General features: G+C 42.7%; 1 protein-coding gene across 2 annotated transcripts; it reads right to left on the reverse strand.

Annotated features, from left to right (window-relative positions):
• Positions 1-1,665: 1,665 nt before the first annotated feature.
• hdlbpa (high density lipoprotein binding protein a) lies at positions 1,666-22,516 on the reverse strand. 2 transcript variants are annotated; one of them, XM_042056343.1, is made up of 28 exons: positions 22,411-22,516; positions 20,572-20,643; positions 18,807-18,921; positions 17,730-17,881; positions 17,245-17,460; positions 16,888-17,094; positions 15,671-15,886; positions 14,943-15,149; positions 14,266-14,373; positions 14,003-14,107; positions 13,769-13,847; positions 13,435-13,574; positions 11,896-12,000; positions 11,593-11,706; positions 11,081-11,167; positions 10,844-10,975; positions 10,447-10,665; positions 9,942-10,163; positions 8,990-9,208; positions 8,730-8,889; positions 8,260-8,411; positions 8,023-8,127; positions 7,502-7,636; positions 6,954-7,097; positions 6,634-6,813; positions 4,476-4,592; positions 3,394-3,540; positions 1,666-3,224 (listed from the first exon to the last, which is right to left on the reverse strand). In XM_042056343.1, the coding sequence occupies exons 3-28, from the start codon at positions 18,880-18,882 to the stop codon at positions 3,132-3,134; spliced, it is 3,837 nt and encodes a 1,278-aa protein (XP_041912277.1). In that variant the 5' UTR covers positions 18,883-18,921; positions 20,572-20,643; positions 22,411-22,516; the 3' UTR covers positions 1,666-3,131. The 2 variants fall into 2 exon arrangements, with proteins under 2 accessions (XP_041912277.1, XP_041912276.1); XM_042056342.1 differs by having other exon boundaries at positions 8,724-8,889.
• Positions 22,517-23,060: the final 544 nt, after the last annotated feature.

Consider the following 23,060-nt stretch of genomic DNA (forward strand, 5'->3'; position numbering starts at 1 on the left):
TCCGAAAATAAATCGGACATAGGCCTAGCCTACAGTATGCTGAACATTTGAGCAAGAATAGGCTACTGTATGTCCGAAAATAAGTCGGACATAGGCCTAGCCTGCTGAACATCTGAGCAAGAATAGCCTAAAATAAATCGGACATAGCCTAGCCTACAGTAGGCCTAATAAATGAAAATCACAATTTTAACAGAGGCCAAGTGAAGGCTATAAGCATACTAGGCCTACCTGTTTTCATAATTAAGAAATATTAATGCAAGCTATAACTATATAAACCTACTATTCTGAATGTGTTTGTTACAAATTCTCACCTGCTGCCATGTGCGTTTGGCAATGGTGTTGCATCTGAAATGTTCACAGGATTAGGCATACACTAAATCAGTCAATGGGGGCTACTTAAACATTCAATTATCCTATTACTGTAATCTATATGCCCACTTCTAAATTGTGTTGCATCTGTAGGCATTTCTATGAACTCAAAATAGGCAATTTAATTATTTCAACTCATTTAAGACATTCCGCAAGCTAATCCTCCGTAACACATATTTGAAGAACATGTGGAAATAAAACTTTACTTTTAGGCATTAAGGCTACCCGATCTGCAATACGTTGCCAACAACCTTGCTTTGTTCACTGCCGACGTATTTGATTTTTGTCGTAGAATGGGTTTTAATTCCTCATAACTTGGCATAATAATTGTGCATTCCTCATCCGTAAAAGGTGATCGCGTCATCATTGAAAGTGGTGACTTGCGCTGCAACATGCCCCTTTTATGTGAACGCGCACAAACTCCAATAGGTTAACCCCGGCTCAACAAATCAACTTCATAATCAGCGTCGTAGTACCAATTAACACCACTTAAGATAAACCGGGGTTGACAAAACCTGGTTAACAAAGTAACCCTGGGTTACATCTGGGTAGGTTAAGCTCCCTTCGTAGTACAGGCCCCCTGGGGGCTGAACAGTAGTGTAGGAGGTCAGATTGTATTTGTATTGTAGTTTGATACATTTAAAATGATTGTATTTTTAAAGTAAAATACCTATTTTGGTGTTTTTTTGCCCATGCCTGCTGCTGACCCCTAACAACAATTTTCTAACACCCCAAGATGTACTGTAGTCTGTGCAGAATACTGTCTGTGATGGAGAAACTAACCTGTAGATCAAGTAGCAAGCATTTTGAAAGGCTAAAGGTTCAAACAGCAAGATAAGAGATTGTTGTTGACCAATGAGTAAATCTTTGTGACCAATAATAAAATTACCATCTAAGGTTTGCACACAGAGCGCAGGCTACAAAAAAGGTTTTGATGTAATGTTACTGTCTGACAACCATATAGATTGAGTTTGGTTTTAAACCAAGCTATTTCTGACCAGTCCATTGTGTTCCAGCTTGCTAATCTTCCCCATCTATAGACCTCTGAAGTTTGCCTACAAAAAGGACCCAAAGCTGCCATCTTTACCCATATAAGGAGATCCAGATCCTCTTTTATGGCCAAAGATTGTACCCGGATCTCCTTATATTAGGAATCACCTTTTATGCCTTAGTGGGTGTGCAAACCAATGGAAGACCTTGAAAGTCAAACACTTCTTATTCTCCAGTGAAGACTGGTGTTAATGTGTGCAGGAACATTTTCAAAACCAATGAAAGAAAAACACCACGACAGTGAAAGGCTTTTCAGTTTTCCTTTTTTATTGACTTTTTTTTGGACAATTTCATTTCCAGTGTTATCCATGATAGTCTCACTTTTTCTGGTATGGTTTTTGCATAATTCTTATTATAAGGCTATTAAAGAGGGCCGTTGCTATGGTTCCAGAACGATCTGCATAGCAACTGGAAGACAAAAAAGGGACTGGACACTGACCCAGTAGCGAGGATGAGAACACGACAATACTTAACAATTCATTGGCACTAAATGGTTTACTTCTTTTCAGCTTCTTCACCAGAAGTTTTCATTTTCTTTCCATCAACATGATTCAGCAATGTAAATACAAAAGTAAATGGATATAGGAAAAACTTCCAACAGTTTAGTGTGGGACAGGGAAAACTTTGGGGTCACAGGGTCTAGTGTCTAGCGGCAGGGTCTACAGATCCCAATGGCCTTCCAAAGTATGTGGCAGTTTCAACATGTAGCACTCTGTAGTGAACGACCATTCTTGTAAAAAGTTTGAGTTAGATTCTCCCCCACCCCTCCCCCCCCCTAAGGCTGCATGAATACGGCCAACGATCATATTGACAAAAGCACCGGGACACGTAAAATGGGAGCACAAGAGGGGAAGGAAGACCACAGAAACGTGTGTAACATCAGAGCACGATCACACACACACACACACACGACTACAACTGGGAAGGGGTGGAGGGAAGCGGCGCGCAGGGGTAAGAGTCGATCAAAGGAAGGATGGCCATTCTACCGAAGGCTACCCAACTTCTGATCAGCGGTGTCTTCCACTAGAGGTAATTAAGTTTGTCTCCTCCCCAAACACCCACTACAAAGGCAACTAAGAACAGAGCAGCTTAGTCAGCCCAACAACCCTTTCATAATCTTTTCACAGGCTAACTGGCCAACAGTTTTATATATAAAAGGCCCAAAATAGTATGCAAGTGTCATCAATGTCTTATTTAGGGTCTTTTTCAGTTTGTTTGCTTTTTGTCCATTTCCCACCAATTTATGTTTCCTTCCTAAAATGTGCTCAGCCGAGGTAAAGAAAATGTTCAGAGCAGCTTCAAGCAATGTGGGGAGTTAACTGCAGACCAAGTTGAGAGGACCAAATAAAAAGTATGAACCATTTATCAAGTTTCAAAGAGACATTCTGTTCACACTAGTTTTGGGCCATTCCCCTCCACTTCTCACGCTACTGCATCACACAATGTTAAAACCACTGAAAGTTTGTTGGGTTGTAAAGGCGATGATGGACAAAAAAAGCCCATCAAACTGTAGTTTGTTTACAGCATAAACCAAAGGGAGGATGAGGGGTATCTGGGTGGGTTGGTTGGTTGGTTGGTTGGTTGATTGGGGGTGGGGAGTCAGTGTCAAGGATCAGTCTTCATCAGAGCAAGGGGTAGGGAGGAAAGGGGGGGGGGGGGGGGGGGGGGCCCCATCAAGAGGAGTTTGAAAAGCCAGTCCGCAGTCATCGTGTTCAGAATCGTTTGGGTCCCCATGGAGAGGGCTTGGGAGGTCCTGTAGGAGTCCCGAAACTTGGGAAGTCCTCAGAACTGCTCATGTCTGGGGCCTGAGAGGAGATAAAAACGGGGCGGGGCGGGGGGGGGGGGGGGTAAGTGTTTACATTTATATCAGGAAACTAAGCTAGCTGAGGAGTCAAGAACAGCGAGTAACATCCGTAATTTTGAAATTAAGGCTCGGCTTTAAGAAGCCCTTCATGAAGATGGGAAAAGCTTTACCTTATCGCTGGAGCTTGTCCAAGGAGCCTCCCTCACCACGAAGCCCTTAGAAGAGCCACCTCCTCCTCTGGGCTCCTCTGAAGAGGAGGCTCCGCCAGGAGGCTTCATGTACGCCATCCTGGACTCGTTCTCCACCACATCAGCCAACTAGAAGGAGAAATATACGGTCAGACCAGCTACAGCCAGAAATTACTTCTTTCATGCTGAAGTTACAGGATCCGGTCAAAAAAAGGTCTAGTATAACCTTTTGGTCAGGCCCGAAAGAAACATCCATTTTGCATTTTGGCATACAGCACCAAGATTAAATTTGCCCAATGACTACATGTGCTGGTGAAAACATCAAGTGTCACTACAGATTCTGGCATTGGTGTGGTTTTAATCCTTGAGGGCCTGTGTCCACATTTTTGCGCCGACGGCGGCTATTTTCTATACAAATCCTATGAAGTACAGGTTTTTTTCTGCAGCACTCACGAGCGCTGAAAGATTAAATCTGTTCAACTTTTAGAACAGCGCTGGTCTCGTCAATGTCACTTCTCTCTTGCTAGCCAGTTGAAATCAATCAAGGAAGGGGCGGGACCTACACTGTCAACAATGTTGGTAGTGGCAGAGGAAAAATCAGCCAAGTCCTATGTGACTAAATATTAAACTGCTGCTGCAAACTGAACACAAATTACAAAGCCTAGAGGGATGACCTATTCTATTGTAATGCCAAATTAACTCCTTTTGTCAGTCAGTCACATTTAGTGAGCTGAGTCTTGGAACGATTGCTGCCATTTCAGTTAGCTAGCATTAGGCAAGGTTCCAAAAAGACGTGCTGGCAGACTGTTTTGGTAACATAGCAACAATAAACACTTGACCGAAGCACTCTGAAAATTAGGTTGAGGGCGCCGTCACCACAGAAAACGCGAATGGTGGATACAGGCCCTAAAGATGTGGGTTTTTGAACATTCTAACATAAGATTCCATTCTGCAACAATTCAAAGTTCTAAAATTCTATGTTGAATTCAATGAACCCAGATATTCTTTAGAACGTTAATTTTCTAACATTCCGTACACCTATAGTCGCAATGAGATGTGCTTACGTATTCTTCTTCCAGGTTCAGAAGGTGGTCAATGGCTTCATCCACCATCTCAGGGCGACCGGTTACAGTCACAAGGTTCGGGTCTGCAGCTCCACTCTGGGGGAACCTCAGATCAACCTGAAACAGGGAAAAGTCAAGGGTAAAAATGTCAGGTTAAAAGACCAGTATGTAGGAAATAATGGAAAATAAACTGTAAACATTCCAAAAATGATCACCATATGTTGTCAGAGAGTAAGGAAACACGACAAATTGAAGTAATGGCTTATTTGACAACATTACTCTAACCCGTAAAACCAATGGAAAAAAATGAGTTACGGGGCGGAATCTTCGTTTATGTTTTGAACGATTAATTCTAGAATAGCGTATTAATAATGGGCTAGCGAGTCCTCCTATTTGGGTTGCCAAATTAGCAAAGGCCAACTGTCAACAGCTGTCAGCTGTAGGCTAGTCATGAACGCCTACGAGAGGCAGGCAAATTTCCAAAATTAAAACGAGAAACAAATGAAGTGGACATCGGAGGAGCTTCCATCCTGAGATGGTGACGTCTTCATATCAAGTCTGACGCCGAGCTGGCCATATTTCTCCACAACAGGTAGGCTAGCCTATGCTGAACTTCATATGCATCGCTAACTTCAGCTAAATATGTTACGGTGGTTAGAGAGGTATTTTTTTGTTTTCACTGTTTCCGTAATGTGTAGCTGGGTCATGGTTGGAGAAACGTTAAAGCTAAGTCTTCATTACATCTGGCAACATAGAAGAGGCTCGCGTCTGGTAGTCTTGAGAACGTTCACCAGTGTTTTGATTTTGGCCTACAGAACGTTCGGTAACAATCCTACAAATCGCACCTTCGCATTTCTAAAGAATGCCTTTTGCATTCAATTTACATGTGTGGATACCTGTGTTTGATATGTATTGTCTTAGCTGGCCATGGCCAAAGATTCCCAACACCCGCTCATGCATAAAGTGACCATTTGCTCCCTGTTCTGGCCCCATCTTGGCTCTTCTTTTCCATCTTCACTCTCCTCTTGAGCTAGGCCCTCTCTCTCTCTCATTCATAACTTGTTAACTGGTTAAAGGAACCGTATGTAGGATTTTGGCCAAAACTGGTACTACAATCACTTTCAAAATACTGTAGAGCGGTGTACACCGCAGATGTGGTAACTAGAGCAGAGCTGGCAACCCAGATGCCGAAACACTACTGACTTTGTGATTACTAGATAGGTGGAGGGTGACCGACTACTGTTGTCAGTGATATAAATATTTGAAATTAGCATGATTTCCAAATGTCTAGTGACAAATCAGGGCCATTTTATGATTAATTGAATTACATTTTTTACATATGGTTCCTTTAAGTTTCTCTGTTTTGATAAGCTTCCTTTGTTTCTTTAGTTTTATTACAGTAGAACATACGAGTTTACTTTTACCTTCAACTGAAGTGATATTGGTTACATTTACCTTTAAGGCTTAATGTCTAATACATTTTTCATTTGCCTACCAATCTATATCTTCAATTCTCGTAGTGTGCCATGCCATTCTCCTCCATAGCTGATAAACTAGTTACTTGGTAATTGATTGGTGATACAAATTATTAATCAAATGGAGTCAGATTAACGAGTGTGTAATAATATCATTGCCATTTAACTCTTCACCCTATTTGTCCACACAAGCTCTTTCAAGCAAGGATAGCCTATAGCTCGACCTCTCTATGTTTCCGAGGCTATGTATAATTTCTCGCGTCTTACACCGTCACCATCTGGTCTCAGATGGTTACTGTGAATATCATTGTTTGTACCACTACCCTTTCATGAACCATGGGTCCCCACCTATAAGCTTTTCTAGCTTCTTTGGGGGACCCATTCACTCTACCCGTCTGTCTTTGTACCCATACTGGTTTACTGTAATGTTTGATGTGGTATTGTGAATAAAAAAAAAACTCACTCAAACTCTGCTGCCATGTTCGGTCAGAAAAACATCTTGCCGACAAAGAAAAACAACATGATTTACCCATCAACATGATTTACCCATATGATGCACTTAAATCAAGTATGGCAACCTAAACACTTGGGGGAGATTGGGGGAAGCCTTTGTTTTACCCATCCTCTTCATGCACAGCAGATATGGATCAACTGATATATGGCTTCTCTAGCTTAGTCTGTACCTTGAATTCATCCATGATCTTGCGAATGCCTTTGCCACGGGCCCCAATGATGCGGGCATGGACTCTGCTGTCGAGAGTTATGTCCTCAGAGATCATCTCCTCTAGCTCATCCACAATGCCTTGGATGGCATCACGTGCGGCAATGGCATTCTGCTCATACCCAGTGATGGTGATTTGATCCTGAAGACAAAACAGCAGAGGATGTGTTTGCCACCAAGTTATGCACAGAAATGAAAAGCACCATCCAATGTCAAAATTAAAAGTTAAATTCAAATCAGAGTAGTTGGCTGTCCTTTGGAAGACAGCATGTCACTTCATACCTGGTTCTCATCATTCTTCTCAGGGAATTGGATGTTGACATCATGCTCGGTGCGGATCTGGGTAATGATGGCACCCTTGCGTCCAATAATCTTGGGGTGATACTTGGGTTCCACAGTGATGGTCAACTTAAAGCTCCTTAGAGCCTGTACAGAAAAATATTATTGATCAACTGGAAGGTAGTGGTAAAACACATGCAGTGTATCAGCCACAGACACAGTGATATCCCTTTCTATCATTTCATAGGAGACTTAGAAACGAGAGCTGTGCTGCTCAACAGACTGTGGAAGACAGTTTTGTGAGACTTGCGTTTAACTATCAATTAGGCAAGAAGTCTGTTAAGCTTTAAATCAGCTTCTTGCACTGGAAACATGTAAAAAAATAAACTATGATAAAGACTACAAAATAAACTATACTGTAAATAGATATAGAAACCCTGTCTATTGGAAGCTTCAGGCCTAAACCTTCTAACAAATGACATTCTTAATTTACCTGAACTGAAAGCCATGTTAAATATTTAAAACAGGTTCAACATGCTGGACAGACTCACCCGGTCCTCTTGCTCGGCCTGCAATTCCTTGACACGCTCCAGCAGGCCTTCTTTGGCGCGGTCAAGGTGATTGGCCAGACCAGTGATGGAGATAATGTCAGACTGCAGCTCAGGAGCAGGCACTTGGATATTGACCTTCAGAAGGGGAAGTGCAAATTATTTATTTATTATTGTACATTATGTATGTATAGTACACACAAATGGTCTGTTTTTGAATGATTTTGAAAGAAAAATTGTATAAAGAGGTCAAGTCATTTTTATTTATAAAGCAGATTTAACATGTACTTAGTACAATCCAAAGCGCTCCACACACAAGACATTTACACATAAAGACAAACTATGCTGGACAGAGCGGCATAATCGCCAGCGTACCTGTGGCATCACACAAACACAGACAAATAGACAGTGACGGTAAAGCAAGCCTGTCTTTACAAAGACAGTAGGCTTACAGAACAAGACCAGACATAAAACAAACGGACTCTGCGCTCACGCAGACAAAGACAAACAAAAAAGGTGCCAACCTCAAATTCATCCATCATCTTGCGAATTCCACTTCCTTTCTGCCCAATGATGTAACGGTGAAGCTCAAAAGGCACTTCCACCTCAATGGTCACAGGAACCAAAGCCTGAGAGAAAAATAGAAGAAATCACATCACAAGTTTATTAACAGAAACAACTAAATGGCAACCTTTCTCACATCCTCCATCGAGAAAATGGATCTTTTGCAGAACTGGTCAAACACGATTTGTTTTCATTACCTTCAGAGCCTCCACCGCAGCTTCACACCTTTCCTTACGGCCAGAGAGGACAATGACATCGCACTTCTTAGGGGCTGCGGGGTCGACGGGTTCCTTCACCTCCTCATTGGCCTCTCCGTTCTCTTGCACAGGAGCCTCAGCAGGAGGGGCAGCTGAGAGGAGCAGAATATCAGAGAATATTAACCAATGCTATGTTGGATATGCTACCTATGCGTAGTTACACAATGCTAACTATGCTTAGTTTGAGGAACGACTGCTTTGTAACATCTCAAAAGGATTTGTGACTAAACAGATTAAAGACAGTATTACAGTTAAATGTATAGTATATTAGGAGATATTTCTTTACCAACACAATAAGAAATCATTACATCTTTACATCCATCTACTATATTCAGTAGACATTTCACCATAGCAGGACACTACAGTGATGACCATGTCTACATCTAAAAGCAAATGGAGAAAGCCTTTACCTTGTTGCTGCTGCTGCTGTTGTTGTTGGTCCTCTCTCTCAGGGAACTTGATCTGCACATTGTGCTCTCTGGTGATTGCCTGGATCCGAGAGCCCTTTGGACCCATGATGGAGCGGTGGAACTTCTGGGCAATCACACACTCCATTGTCACCTGAGCATCCTGGAAAGGGGAGCAGAAAGACGGGCCTTTTAGTTCCTTCATACAAGACTACATCACCCCCCAGACAGCCAAAAAGCAACCACAGCCCTTGATGTCTTACCAGGTCCTCGACAATCTCCAGCATGCGTTTCTTTGCAGCCTCCACGCAGTCTTTGGCTCCCTTCAAGGTGACCTTGTCGCTTTGCGTAGCGGTGCGAGGGAAGCTCACCATCACACCGCCGTACTCCTCAGCGATGTCCCTCAGGACCTGACCACGCCGGGTCACGAAGTAGCGGTGGTGCTTGGGGTCAACAAGCATGTGGTCCTCCACCACGTTATCCTAAGAGAGAAAACCAGCATACACATTCATGTCAGTATCAAATTAGGTGCCAAAATAACTAGGCATGTAAAACAAGCATTTAAAAATGTTACTTTGTGGGCTGCACCTGAATGGGAACAAGTAATGAAAAACAGCCCAAATGGTAACTATGTTTACTGCTGTATCCTGTTTACTTCATGGAGTGACTACTTCTACATCCTCTGGTTTTTTTTTTTTAAGTCATCTTGAACTGATAAAAGCCTGGAACAGCAGGAATGCAGAGATGGAGAACACTCGACGAGAAAGCCCATTTTCGATTAGGCTCTTTACTATTTGTATCTATCTGAATTTACCTTTACTTTGGCTCTTTACACATAGCCCCAAACACATTAAAATTCAAATTCTACAATAATGAGACAGTACTGTTAAAACCTATATCCTATAATAAGATGTGTGTTAAAACACACGACAGAGGGCATTAGATATATTTTCAGAGTTCCCACTCTAAGTCAAATGTAAAATCCCATGACTTCCCCGACTTTCCCTGAATTTCCATGACTTACTATGTAATGAATAGTACAATATACTGACCAATGAGCACCCATGTAGTGTTCAAGAATTGAATAAACACAGTTGGCACACTCAAGCATGCAGTAAAGCTAATAAACAGATATACACCAATTCTGCAGGAAAATATATTTGTATTAATAAAATTCTGCATAAAGATTATTAAGCCAGTTATTAAGAAGCTCACCAGGCTCTTGATGAGGGCCTCCAACTCCTTCTGGGCCTCGCGCACGGCCTCCTCAGTGCCCACCACAGTGATCAGCTCTTGGTCTTTATCATCGGCGGTGGGGAAGATGATCCTGGCCCCAGTGCTGTCACGCACCTTCCTGATGTTTGCGCCGCCCTTTCCGATGAGGAACTTGTGGTACTCAGGCTTGGCCCGCAGCTCAGCGGTGTGGCTTTTTATTTGCTGGGTAGTTGAGAAAGAAATGTATGTTACTCTCCGAAACCTCATACCTCTGTTTGAAGAAGTCAAGATATTGGAGCAGACTAATTTACCAAGTTTATTACACTCTTATAGATATAACTTCATCGCTCTTGGACTTGCATACACATCCTAGCTGTATGGACAGACCTTCCAATGCTTTCTGGATTGTTATGTTACAAGCACCCAGGACAGGCTTTGCACCATCAATACCCTATAGAATTTTAGAATCAACTTTTAAGCATACAAGGGAGGCTCTGGAACCAACCTTCTCCTCAGCCAGGGAGAGCAGCTGGCGTTTGGCCTTGTCCACCTCCTCTGCAGGGCCCCTGATTGTCACCGCGTCGATGCCAGAGCCCTCGGTGGGGAAGTGGATGTGCACGCCACCGCACTCCTCCATGATGGAACGCACAAAGCGTCCCTTGGAGCCAATCAGGGAGTTGTGCAGCTTGGATGGGATGGACACCTCCACCTCTGTGATGTTTGCCTGAGTGGAACAAGGTTGAGATTCAGAACTAATGTGAACAACCAAGGTAAGGTTTTGTCATCTCCCAGCAAGAGGGAAGTTAACCTATTGTTTCCACCTTATTTAGTTTCTACTGTTCATTTTTAAGCCATATGCATGTTGTGCCCCTGCCCATCAAGACCAAGAAAACACATCTCACCAGTTCCTTCTGAATAGCCAAAATTCTAGTCCTTGCTGCCTCGCAGTTCGCCTTCTTGCCTGTAATGATGATCATTTCAGAGTTGCTGTTCTCTGCAGGCAGGTCGATTTTCGTGTTAGTTTCCTCACGAATCTGTGGATTAAGAAAACACAAATAAGTAGCCACTCTAAACGATTGCTTTGGCAGTGTGTACACAGGGATTATTCAGTTTGTTCAAACACTACACCCCAAACTCACCTTCTTGATATTTGCTCCTCCTTTTCCAATAATGTTCTTGTGGAATTGCTTGAAGATTGGGACTGAGACAGAGAAGCTGTTCTCCACCTGATGAACAAGAGTTTCAGAGAGGTTTAATAAAAATAAATAAATAAATAAATAAATAAAAAACTGGTGTTTGGCCTCATTAAAAATTTTACACACGCACACACATCTATAAACACACACACACACACACACACATATATATATATATATATATATATATATATATTCAGAAACATAACTTAGCTAATATTTTCAGTAACAGTATATTACATGATGGATACAACATGCCAGTCATCAAAATGACTGTCCAACCCTATCTGCGTCAAAAGGTTTTGATTAACAATTCATCAAAGTACAGAATACACCAACAGAGATTTACCATTAACAGTGGCCATAAATGCTTCACTGAAATCACTTGCTGGGTAAAAATTATACAGCACAAGCGAAGAACTTAGAACTTCAAATGTGTCATTTGCTGCCCGTACCATTTCAGCCACCATCTTCTGCATGAATTTGGTGCATTTCTCCACTTCAGTGCGAGGGCCGCGCAGCTGTACGATGTCACTTTTCTGCGCTGGGTCAGGGAAGTTGATGATGACCTGGAAAAGGACCAAGGGACAGTCAAAGGGTTACCAACTTCTCATTTTGCAAGCATCAGGAAGTTGACGTCCCATGACGTCCTGAAGATGATTGCACTTTTCAATTAGCTCATTCCCTATTAATCAACTTGTTTTGTACCAATTTGTTTATAACCCTTCCAAGTTCTCATGTCACACATCAGTTCTCACCTCGGGGAACTTGTCCCTCACTTCCTTTATATTCTCCCCTTTCTGCCCAATGATGGCTCGGTGAAAACGCTGTTCGATGATCATGTCCTTTGTACGCTCGTTCTCCTGTGAAAATCAAGTGCACCAAGACTGTAGATGAAGCAACATGTCTAGTACACACAAACCTAAGTAAGCAAGGATGGCTGCAGTATGTTAATGCTGGCATTAGGACAAGTTGGAAGACATGACTAATGATATCGGTTCATGGCGGTTTATGCCGGTCAAATGCACTCGCGTGCTGCAATTGTAACAACACCCAGCTGAGTTTGCAAAGTTTGAAGAAGCTAGCAACCAAGCCAACACTCAGGGCTGGAATTAGGGCTACACAGATAGCGCTAATAGGCTATTTTTCTATGCAGCGATTGCTGTGCTTTGCCATATTGCGTGGAATTTACTAAGCTGTCACTTCATAGGCTACGTAAACATCGCTTATCACCACCGCCCATCCCTGCCGCTAATTGCGTGCCCACAGCTGAACCACAAGCGCAGAGGAACGGAGATAACCGATTGCGTTTAGTGATCATAGGCTACATGATCGTAAGATGTCAACAAGCAGCGACATACAGTAGCCCTAGTAGTTCTACTCCACTTAAAAAAAAAAAAAGAATTTTTTTTTTTTTTTTAACTATTTACTGCACGTAGACTAGGACTATGCCTAGCAGATTGAGAAGTGGATGTTGTGAAAGTGAACAAACAATAGCCTATTAGAAAGGCAAACAAAAGTTTAGGTTGCTTTTGACATTGTAGCCTACAATGAAGAAAACTGATGCTCTGAATGAATCAGCTGTCTCTGAAAGTTTCTATAGCCTAATTGATGTATTTAACCGAAATTTGGATTTAAGTTTTTCACCGCAAAACAGACGTGCGCTATTTTCATATATGGTGGAGCACCTAATCGCTATTAGCACTTCTCCTCCCCTGTGTTTGTGTGATGGCCTACTCCCATTTTTCCCTCGTCCTCCTATAAATTCATCAATGCATATGAAAATATGTTCCATGGTAGCATGTTCAAATGAATCATGAAAATTGTTCTTATATCTTTAGTTGGATATTGGATGTGAGAAGAAAAAAAAATGGATGTTCCATAACAGTGCATTTATATTAGTAGTCTGTGAAATGAATGTCCCACACTGTAGTTGGCATTATAGCATTATAATTACACTGGCATTATAGATTGATACGGTAGCTGAAGTTAGACTTGAAGTAGAATTTGTCTAATCACCGATTCCATTTTTTTAACAGACATTTCATTATTGATAAGTTGATTACATTTCTATATTAACATGTTCTATTAAAGAAAAGATAGAAAATAATTATTTGTGTGTGTTGTAAAATGGTTAGAAATTAAATCGGAATAGATTTTTCAATCGGTGCATCTCTAATCAAAATGTTAAAAAGACAAGACCAAGGTAACACTGATGGCCCTTGTTTATTCTTCATGATTACGATATTTGCTAGAACATCATACTGTGGGGCATTCTGGGGCGCCTGGCTGCTTACCATGCGCGACGCAAGCTCAAGCAACTCCTTCTTGGCTTCCTGCACACCCTGAGGATCGCCTTCAATGCGGATCAGGTTGCTCTTCTCATTATCCGGGGGAATGCGGACAGACACCTTGTGCAGTTCCTTAATGCGGTTGACTGGGTGGGGAAGGCCATACAGAAAAAGGGAACAGATGGGGAAGAGGAGGGAGGGAGGGAGGGAGGGAGGGGGGGGCAAAGGATTAGCAGGCGCTAGCAATATTTTAGCAAGGTATCAACTTGATATCAACATGACGACCATGCAAAAAAAAAAGGAGCTCTTTGCTCCTCAGAGACTGGGCACCACTACTTACTGTTTGCACCTCCCTTCCCGATAAGGTGTCTGTGGAACTTGGGGTCCACACTGATCTCGGTGTAATCCATTCTGCTAACCTGATGGGGCAAACAGGGTAAGTTCTCAGGCAAGGCCATAATTCATCATAGTGACTAGAGACAACACAACACAAATGTGGCCTCGGGTAAAGAGAATTCTTTGAACATGTGTTCATTAATCTGGCCACTGTTGTGACAGCCGCCTCCCTCCTCACCAGATCTGAAACAATGGCCTCAATCTGGCTGTGCACCATCTGCATGTCTTTGGTGGGGCCCTCCAGGGTGATCTTGTCCTCCCCCTCGGTGAACTCGATGTGCACCTACACCCAAAAACAAAACCAACAACAGTCAGTGGGAGGAGGGAATCCAGACCAGCTTGTTTAATGGACTTTGAAACAAAATAATAGTAGAGACGTTAAAATACCAAAGTAGGTATGTGTGCAAGTTAAACAGGATTTTTGCTTTCTGAAAAACCAACCTTGGGCCATTGCTGAGTGATCTTGGCCAGATTCTGCCCCTTCTTGCCAATGATGAAGCGATGAAGCCAAGAGGGAGCTGAGACTGAGGACACAGTGTAGCTGTTGGCCTGAGAAGAGAGGTGCCACACAAATCAGCGTTAAATCCGGCTAAACATTACTGTATTTTCAAGTCATCATTTCCTTTAATTTCAATCCAGCTTTACATAAGCCATAGAATACACAATTTATTTGATTGTTATGCACCACAGATAGGTATCCTATTTATCCTCTTCATCGAGAAACCAGTTAGTCCTGTGCTTGAAGTCCAAATATGGCTATTCTTAATAACCTCGGCATGGGGGCTTGCCAAAAAGCGGTATTCAAACTCCAGGACTCAAATCCTGTTTCCATACCACACTCTAGTGAAAGAGTCCAAGAGCGGCAGATCAACCTTTAATCTTGTTTACCTTAATGCAAAGCCAAGACTTAAAACTTAAGTCATTAGTCATGGTGTTTGTTCTGGGTAATGCTTACACTATTAACTCGGATACACGCAAATCTCAACAGCCCTAAGACCCCAAACAACAGTTGTTGGGCACGTCTGCACATCATGGAACAATGGAAGTCTATATGTTGGGACAGACGTGGATTTAATGAGCATACGCCTCTGGTGTGTGTGTGTGTGTGTGTGTGTTACCTTGGCGTAAACCTCAGTGAGGGCCTGGCCCAGGCGGTCCGGCTCCCCGCGCAGGATCACAGTCTCTGAGCTGCTGTCGGTGGGTGGGATCTCGACCGAGACGCCAGTCTTCTCCAGGATCTCCTGCAGGGTGTTGCCTTTGGGCCCGATCACATACTTGTGCTGAGATTTCTTCACCTCCACCGCGATAGTGGTGGCATTCTTCTTCTACAGACGCATTCAGAGGAAAGAAGGAAAAACGGTTTATTTTACATTCAACTGTGAGGCAAGCATGCCACTCAATACAACTGGTAAGTAAGAGTTTGTGTGTGTGGAAGGGTGAATGTGGGTGGAAGGGTGTGTGTGGGGGTGTGTGTGTGTGGGGGTGTGTGTGTGTGAGTGTGGGGGTGTGTGTGTGAGTGTGTGACTGAGTGAGTGTAGGTCCACACGCCTGCATTTGTGGTAAAAATAGCAGTAATGAGAACATGAGAACTGTTCCAAGACCTCACTGAAAAGATGAAAACATTCAGTTTGAAATCAATGTCACCCAGAATAGCTTGTTACGCCATTTCAAACGTACAAGAAATCCAATGAACAGAACTGAGATGCCCTCACAGCAAATTCTGCTAAATATAGCTCTTACAAAATATTGCAAATTTCAGATTGGCATCACATGGACTCTCAATCAGCTAGTCTACGACAGAAGGCATGGAACACCACACACACACCCTCTCTCTCTCTCAACGTACCTTCTCCTCATAAACCTTCTTGATCATGGCCACAGCAAGGGCCACCTGCTCCTTCTCCCCGGTGATGACAATCTCTGTTTTGTTGACACTAGGAGGTGGGACATTGATGCGGGCTCCTGTCTCTTGCATCATGTCACCCACCAACTTGTTGTAGGCCCCTGTGATGAAGGGGTGGTACACCTTGTCGATGTTCACCCTTTCAACAGCACGCTTATCCTACACACACACACACACACATTTGGACAGAAATAACAGTTAATCAGAGGGAAACTGAGGAATGCATTCAACAACTCAGTGAATCGCATTAAAGAACAAATTCAGCGTGTGTGTTCAATGTCTATGTAGCCATAACAATGATGGCTGCCATTGCCAAATTCTATGATTGCCACTGATGTGAATGATATCACAAAACCAAATCAAATGTTAAAAAAAAATCACAAAAGTATCAAAATTGAGATTCTTCACTTACTATTGGTAGCCTATTGAAACAATAATGTTGGTATCGTGACAACAGGAGTTGGGGATGTGTCCCCACCAAAGCTGAGACCAAACCTACGCCCTTGCCTAAATCACTGAAACATTGTGTGAAATAGGCTTCCAGAGACACTAGGAAAATATCTAGGACTAGTGCTATGCAGTTGGTAGTACCACGCATAGGTTAGGCTATTACAGGGCTTAAAGCAAGGACATTTTCTGTGCCTGAAGTTAGACATTCAGACATTTTTGATGATCTAATATTATATAGGCTAATTGCCTACTTTCAAATATCGTCCTTGAATTCAGGCACAGTGTTATAGCCTTGATATCTAATGTGCTTTGATACAAGCTTTAAGGTCATTGGGCAGAAAAGAGCAATAGTATTGTGCCACCGGCCATCAATTTGTAAAGGCAATGTCATTTTTAAAGGAATGTTATTAACCCGTTCTTCTATAACGTTCTAAACGGTTACCATTTAGAGGAGAGGCCTTGGAACACTGGAACGGGAACGAAAAAAAAAAATATATTTTGCTCAGAACAAACCGAAATCATTCTATTTTCAGTCCCTGATCATTTGTAGCATTTGCGGTTATATAATTGCGTTGGTCCATATTGCAATTGGGGATGCGATAATTGTGCAGCCATAATTGGAACTCATTTTTACGGACAACCATTTTATACTTCACTGTTTACATCACAACAGGTACAGCTGAATCAGAACACATGTATGAGTGGCTAACCTGCTCAGCAGAGATGAGCAGGATCTCATGCTTGGCCTTCTCCAGGCCTTCCTTGGTTCCGGAGATCTTGATGTGGTTGCTGGGGTCGTCAGGTCTTGGGATCTGGATCTTAGTGGCAGTCTTCAGCTCAAGCTCCTGCAGCTTCTCCCCGTTCTTGCCGATGACAAAGCGATGATGTTCCTTGGGGATGGCCACAGTAGCTGAAGCCTTTGAGAAACAAAATGGAAGAGATGCCGACAGTAAGCCAACTGAAGATGTGTAACTTTTTACTTGGTCTTGAAAGCTTTGGCATTATGTATGACTGTAGCAGCAACTGAAACAGATGATGATGGTAACACAAGAAAACAGGGAACTCACCTGAGTCTGCAGTCGGGACACAATCTCCTTGCGGGCCTTCATGACGGCGTCTGGCTTCCCAGACACCATGATGGAGAGACCCTGGTCCTTAGCCATGGAGAGTTCCAGGTGGGCTCCGGTCTTGTGCATGATGTCAACGCACACCTTGGCCTGGTCCCCTTCACCAAACTGATTGATGTCCTTGTACTTTCGCTCTTCCAAAGGCACATGGAAAACCTTCCCAACAAAAGGATAATAAAAGAATGAGTCAACTGAATGAATAGTTGAATGAATCAACAATTTCACACAATGACTTAACAACAAACTATCCTACCATACAAAAGTGGGTTTTGACCCACAAATATTTCTATTATCTCCCCAATACATCTCAGCAAATCAGACAGATGCCGTCGGAGTTTCTTCTGCTCGACAAAAAATAAAACGGTCTTCATGGATCTGGCATGGCCAAATCGCAGAAGTACTAAACATGCAACATTGTCCCGTACCTGGGTGATGACTGAGGACTTGAGAGGCCGGATCTTAGATGTCCAGGCATTGCCAGCCTCCTGGGTCCCCTCGGGAGATGAGGCCTTCTCAGGCAGAGGGGGAAAGGCATCCTTGTAGGTGGGGAGGTCCTCATCTCCAGCACCGCTTGGCCCTGCAAGAACAGCTATTAAAATAGGGACGACGGGGTGCTCAACAGAGAAACAGCAGCCTATGATATGAATATGGGAACTGGGCCAACAGTTATCAGGGTTTCCATTTTTTCAGCCAACAGCCGGCATGGTGAACCATGTGAGGCTTCGTCACCCCACAGTCCAAGCACCTCACCCTTGAGCGTACCCATACTAAGCTAGCCCCTACTTGTCCATACATGGTAGTTTTCCCCAACTAAGCATGATTGTATTTTACATTCTACAATATGTTCAGGACCTGATGTAATCTTTTATTTTAAATGCAACTTCTTTTAATTTGCCTGTACTCTAGGAGCAATTGTGATGACCTATGATGGCATGAATTCAAGTCACTTTGGAAAAAAAACTTGCCGGTAAATAACCAAATTATAAGTTTCACTTCCCTTTCAAAGTGTTATCCTAAATGTTATAATGCCTTTTACAGCTGACAATTCTACTTCAAACTGAGTGGCTTGAGAACTAACATCCAGCTCAGTTTACTGAGCCAAAGACTGCAAGTGAGACAGCTTGGAAGTGTGGAGCCAATTAAAAAGTTCAGAAATTGCCCTTGGGTGCTAGCACTCACTGCAGTCCCCTGAATGCTTAGAATTATCCAAACATTTTTCTAACGTCTATTATTCTGAACAGGACACAAGAATGTATCCATTTTAGGTGGACAACGAAGGAGAATGAGTAAATACTCCCTCAGGTCCAAATGGCAGACTACAGTTCTCCAGTTCCATAACCATAGCAACTGCTGGCTGAAGGCCCAACCCATGCCTTTCTTATTAAAATGTTTCAGCGTCCATTTTGTCCGAACTTCTAGTCTGGTACTGGTGAACTACTTGGGGAGGGGGGCTGGGCGTGACCGGGGAGTACAACTGGCAATAACGTGTACTTTGTGCTTACCTGCAACCTGCTCTGGCAGGAGACCACTGCGGTGCTCATTAAAGCTTTCCTGCGTAAGTACAGCGACTGAGCTCATGGTCGAAATCCCACGTTTACACGGAGTCCGAGTGTGCCACTGTGGAAGGGGAGGGAGAAAACCGAAGGAAGCAGAAGAGGGAAGGAAAAACAGAGTGGGTGGGGTTGAAAGAAAAAGAGCAAAAGTTCCATTGAATCATAAAGCTCAACCCACATGCACATTGTCTGTCCCTTCCAAACAAAAACAAACACAGATTATTGCGAAATGGTTATTATCAGTCGTTTCAGACCTTGACTTTTCGCCAGCAATTATCTAATCTGGGTTTATCACTATATGCTACACCTATTCATGAAAAGTTGCTGAGCCAACACTTCCTTCATCAGAGGAGTCAGTTGCAGTTAACAAGGACATATCTTCTTGCATTTAAGTTGACTAGATTTGGTTACACCCCAGCTCCACTACTAGAGTATGAGAAGATTTCTGAAGCCTTTTAATCAAGAACACCCCTTTAAGTTCACAGTCCCAGCCCTGGTCTAATTATAAACCTGGAAGCTCCACGGATGAGATTCTAGGTTAAGAGGATTTCCCCCACTAACCCCTATTCGGTGAAACCGCAGTGTGGGTGGAATGGAAGTGTACAGGGAATCTTTTCCAGGACTCCAACGAGTCGTACTAAAATCTCAAAACATGAAATCAAACTCAAACTCTGATGCTGTATCATTTTCAGTACATTGCGTCCTCTTCAGCCTCACATTATAGTCGACAACCATTCACATATAAAAATATAATCCAAAATCCAAAAGCAAAGCATAAACATATCATCATAGTAAAGACAATCTATGTACAGCCCACATGCTGATACACCAAAAACCCCAACGTCAACAAATGATGGGGGAGTAACAGCGCCATAAAGAAATCTCCACGCAGTTAATGACACCCATGACTTTATCATGATTGCAGTCTTCCATGTCAACGGCACATGCAGGAGGTGTTCAGCACGTGACTTTCCCATTGGTTAGTTGTAGTGTGTGTGTGTGTGTGTGTGTGTGTGTGTGTGTGAATGTTCACAGCCAAATAGGCAGTGGGATCCTGTAACAGGGAGAAAGGAGCCAGTCTGCATTAGCATGCTTGTTCTACGCTCCCTTACTGGGGCCTCTTCCTCTGTAGGTCTCCTGAAGTCTCGAGGCACAGCGGCATAGCACACACACACCCCCTCACACATACAGCACTCTCCACCTCACACACACCAGCACACATACAGCACTCTCCGTCTCAAACACACCAGCAAACATACAGCTCTCTCTCTCTCTCTCACACACACGCTCTCTCTAGAAAGGCCTCCTGAGCCAGATTGAGCACTCAACAGGCTTTTCATAAAAACGTAACATGGGAGGAGGTGGGCTGGACTTGAGACACAAAATGGCCAGGTCTGCACTCCCTACATGCCATTTACAAGATTTTGTACATTATACAAATATATATATATATTTTAAATCACCACCAGTATAACATTTTTCATTTCAATCACTTGGTCAGTCATAAAACACAAATTTTTAGGGATTGGCAAACACTCAAATTTCTGTGATTCTGTGATTCTGTGTTCTGCGTACACAAACTACACAGAGGGTGCAGCTATGGGATATGTGACTCCTTGCAGCCCTGCAACTTCCAAATGGAGCGGATTAGGAGACTGGCTGTGGAAAGGGTGGGGAGATTAAAATGTTGCCGGGTTGGGGCGTAGGACCTTACCAGCTAAATGGTCAGTTACCAGATAATCCGTCCTGTAAAGCTGTCCGATCGTGTCAGCCTGCCAGCTTTTGCCTGAAAAGCAAAAACGAGCCAATTAGCACCAAAACATTCCTCAAGGGAAACCAATCCTTTTGAAATGTGGCATCATCTACTGATAGAATGAGATGGATGATTTTGTTTGTTTAGAGGACTAAAGCTGTATAAAAAGCTGATCACACCGCCACTGTGCCAACAGCTAAATGTCACGCACTACACACCACCCAAGCAGAAATAATAGAGGGCCAGAATATCCGATAGTCACTCAAACTGCCGTCAGACTGATACATTTTGGCAACTCTGATATTGTCCATTTATTACGAAATTAAGAAAACACTACAAAACATGAACCCATCTGATTGTGGCTGCAACCTATGGAATTTAATCTGAGCAACTCCTTACTCCAAATGACCACCAAACTGCATTGTTTTGATTGAATATCTTGATTTAAATACATATCAGTTTAATTGATTAGTTTTGATGAAACCAACGTTATCATATTATTGCAAGAAAGGTTCTTGCATAATTACCATTATAACAAAAGGTAGAAGGTCAAATAGTGACACAATGTATTGTTCCACCACGTATTTCGACTTAAATATGCATTAATGTTAGAGTAATTTAGTCAATACACTAACCAATACATTATGTAATGTCCCACATGAAACCTTGACCTATTAATCATTAGGGAATATGCGCCTAAATATGTAGAATACGAGCTCAAGGGCTGTCAATCACGCTCAGAAAATGTACATTTTTTTGTTGTTTCTACGACGATGGAACTGATACAATTGAAGGAGCGGCGACTTAGCTGACTTGGCTAAGTCGAGACCAACTGGCCTAGCAGCACCTCTCCCCTTTTAACGTGTCCATATGAAATACTGCGTAGAATTGTGGGAATGAATAGGGACCGTCAATGACATCTGTCGATGTTATACTGATTTGCATAATAGGGGTCTCAGTGTTGGGCAAGTTTGGCAATCAACCCGTGTTAAAACACGGACGGATGATCATGCTAATAAGCCAATACACTTCACTCCTACCACTGGAAGTATGCTACGTCAACTATTTGGCTAGAAGGTTAGCCAAGTTTGCTAACCAGCTAACAGGCTAGGGCGAAATGTGACGATGGCCATTTCGCAATAGAGAATCGACAAAACGTGGCAAAAGTAGTCTCGCTCTCTGAAGTTAACCTTAGTTAAACAGCAAAGAATTATCAAAGCGACCCACGAAGCCTCGATCCACAGTATCTGCGAAACTTTAGGCAGTTCTGCCATATGTAGCTAGTAAGCTAATAAAACTCGTATAAACTTTAACTTGCGCGTGCGCGGTGGTGACACGTCGCTGGCTGCTAGCTGGCTAGTTAGGCGGCTAGCAATGTACTCAGATTGACTCCATTTGTAAACTTATGCTAGCTAGATTAGCTATCCATACTGAGAGAAAGAAAAGGTCTATCGAATAAAATCAAAACAGAGCAGTGTCAATGTCTACACTTGTGATCTCTATATAACGCAGCCACGTAACGTTAATGACAGCGGTGCCGTATTTCACTGTGGTAATGTACCCAACTGTCTTACTTAAAAGTCCACGTAGGCATTAAGACAGGGCGAAACAGTAACGTTACACTGTGAAGAGATTAACATGGAGTCAAAACCGGAGTAATTCAGTGGAGAAAGTGTAACCGTACTTGGTTATCATTCAAACAGAACATAATGTTCCTCTCTTGTGAATAAGACGCTAAATGGGTCTTCTCATATACAACCTACGTGGCTAGATTGCGAAATATTTAGACTAGCTACTTACTTGTGTTTGTATTCCCGTCTGCCCTGTGTGGTGCAGAAGCTGGTAATGAAACTCAACTGGCGAAAGGGTGGAACTGAAGTCTGTCAGCTATATAGGAGAACCAACCTCCAATCGTATCCAGTCACGTCAGTCTCTGATTACTAACATAGTGTTCTACCTAAAGCAGACTGGTAACTGAAGGGCTGCTGATCAGTTAAAACTTAGCCAATTTGAAATAAAACCTATTGTAAAAATTAGATTAGATTTGGGGGAGGGGGGATGGGGGGGGGGGGGTAATCTCATCTCTTGCTTTGGGGGGGGGGCGATAATCGCGATACAATAGTCAAGTTGGCTGGTAGGCTATTGATTTTTGTTCAAAAGAAATTATGATGACAGGCTTTTTTTCGGAAAGTGACATAAATTGGGCTTCATTTAAACTACTTTCTGGTAGGCACTATTGCTACAATTTTACTTAGGACTAGGCCCACATGCTATTCTTGAGACACATTACATTTGGATAAGGACCAGCATGGACTTGGTCATCCTCGGACTTATCACATATTCAATTCAATTTAACTGTATTAACCAGATGAAACTGTAAACATTTGTTATGCCTTAAATCTCAAATAAAAATGTTCTGTATCTGAAAGTTAAATGGCACATCAGAGTCA

The sequence above is a fragment of the Alosa sapidissima genome, chromosome 12, assembly GCF_018492685.1.
Source record: "Alosa sapidissima isolate fAloSap1 chromosome 12, fAloSap1.pri, whole genome shotgun sequence".
Taxonomy (NCBI): Eukaryota; Metazoa; Chordata; class Actinopteri; order Clupeiformes; family Clupeidae; genus Alosa; species Alosa sapidissima.

What these genes read in the sequence shown, in the direction of transcription:
- hdlbpa (XM_042056342.1), bottom strand. Translation starts at nt 18,882, where the DNA reads ATGAGCTCAGTCGCTGTACTTACGCAGGAAAGCTTTAATGAGCACCGC. An exon ending in AGAAGGTTTATGAGGAGAAG is followed by an intron (nt 15,150 to 15,670) that starts GTACGTTGAGAG and finishes ATGCGTCTGTAG; the next exon opens with AAGAAGAATGCCACCACTAT. An exon ending in AGAAGAATGATGAGAACCAG is followed by an intron (nt 6,814 to 6,953) that starts GTATGAAGTGAC and finishes TTTTGTCTTCAG; the next exon opens with GATCAAATCACCATCACTGG.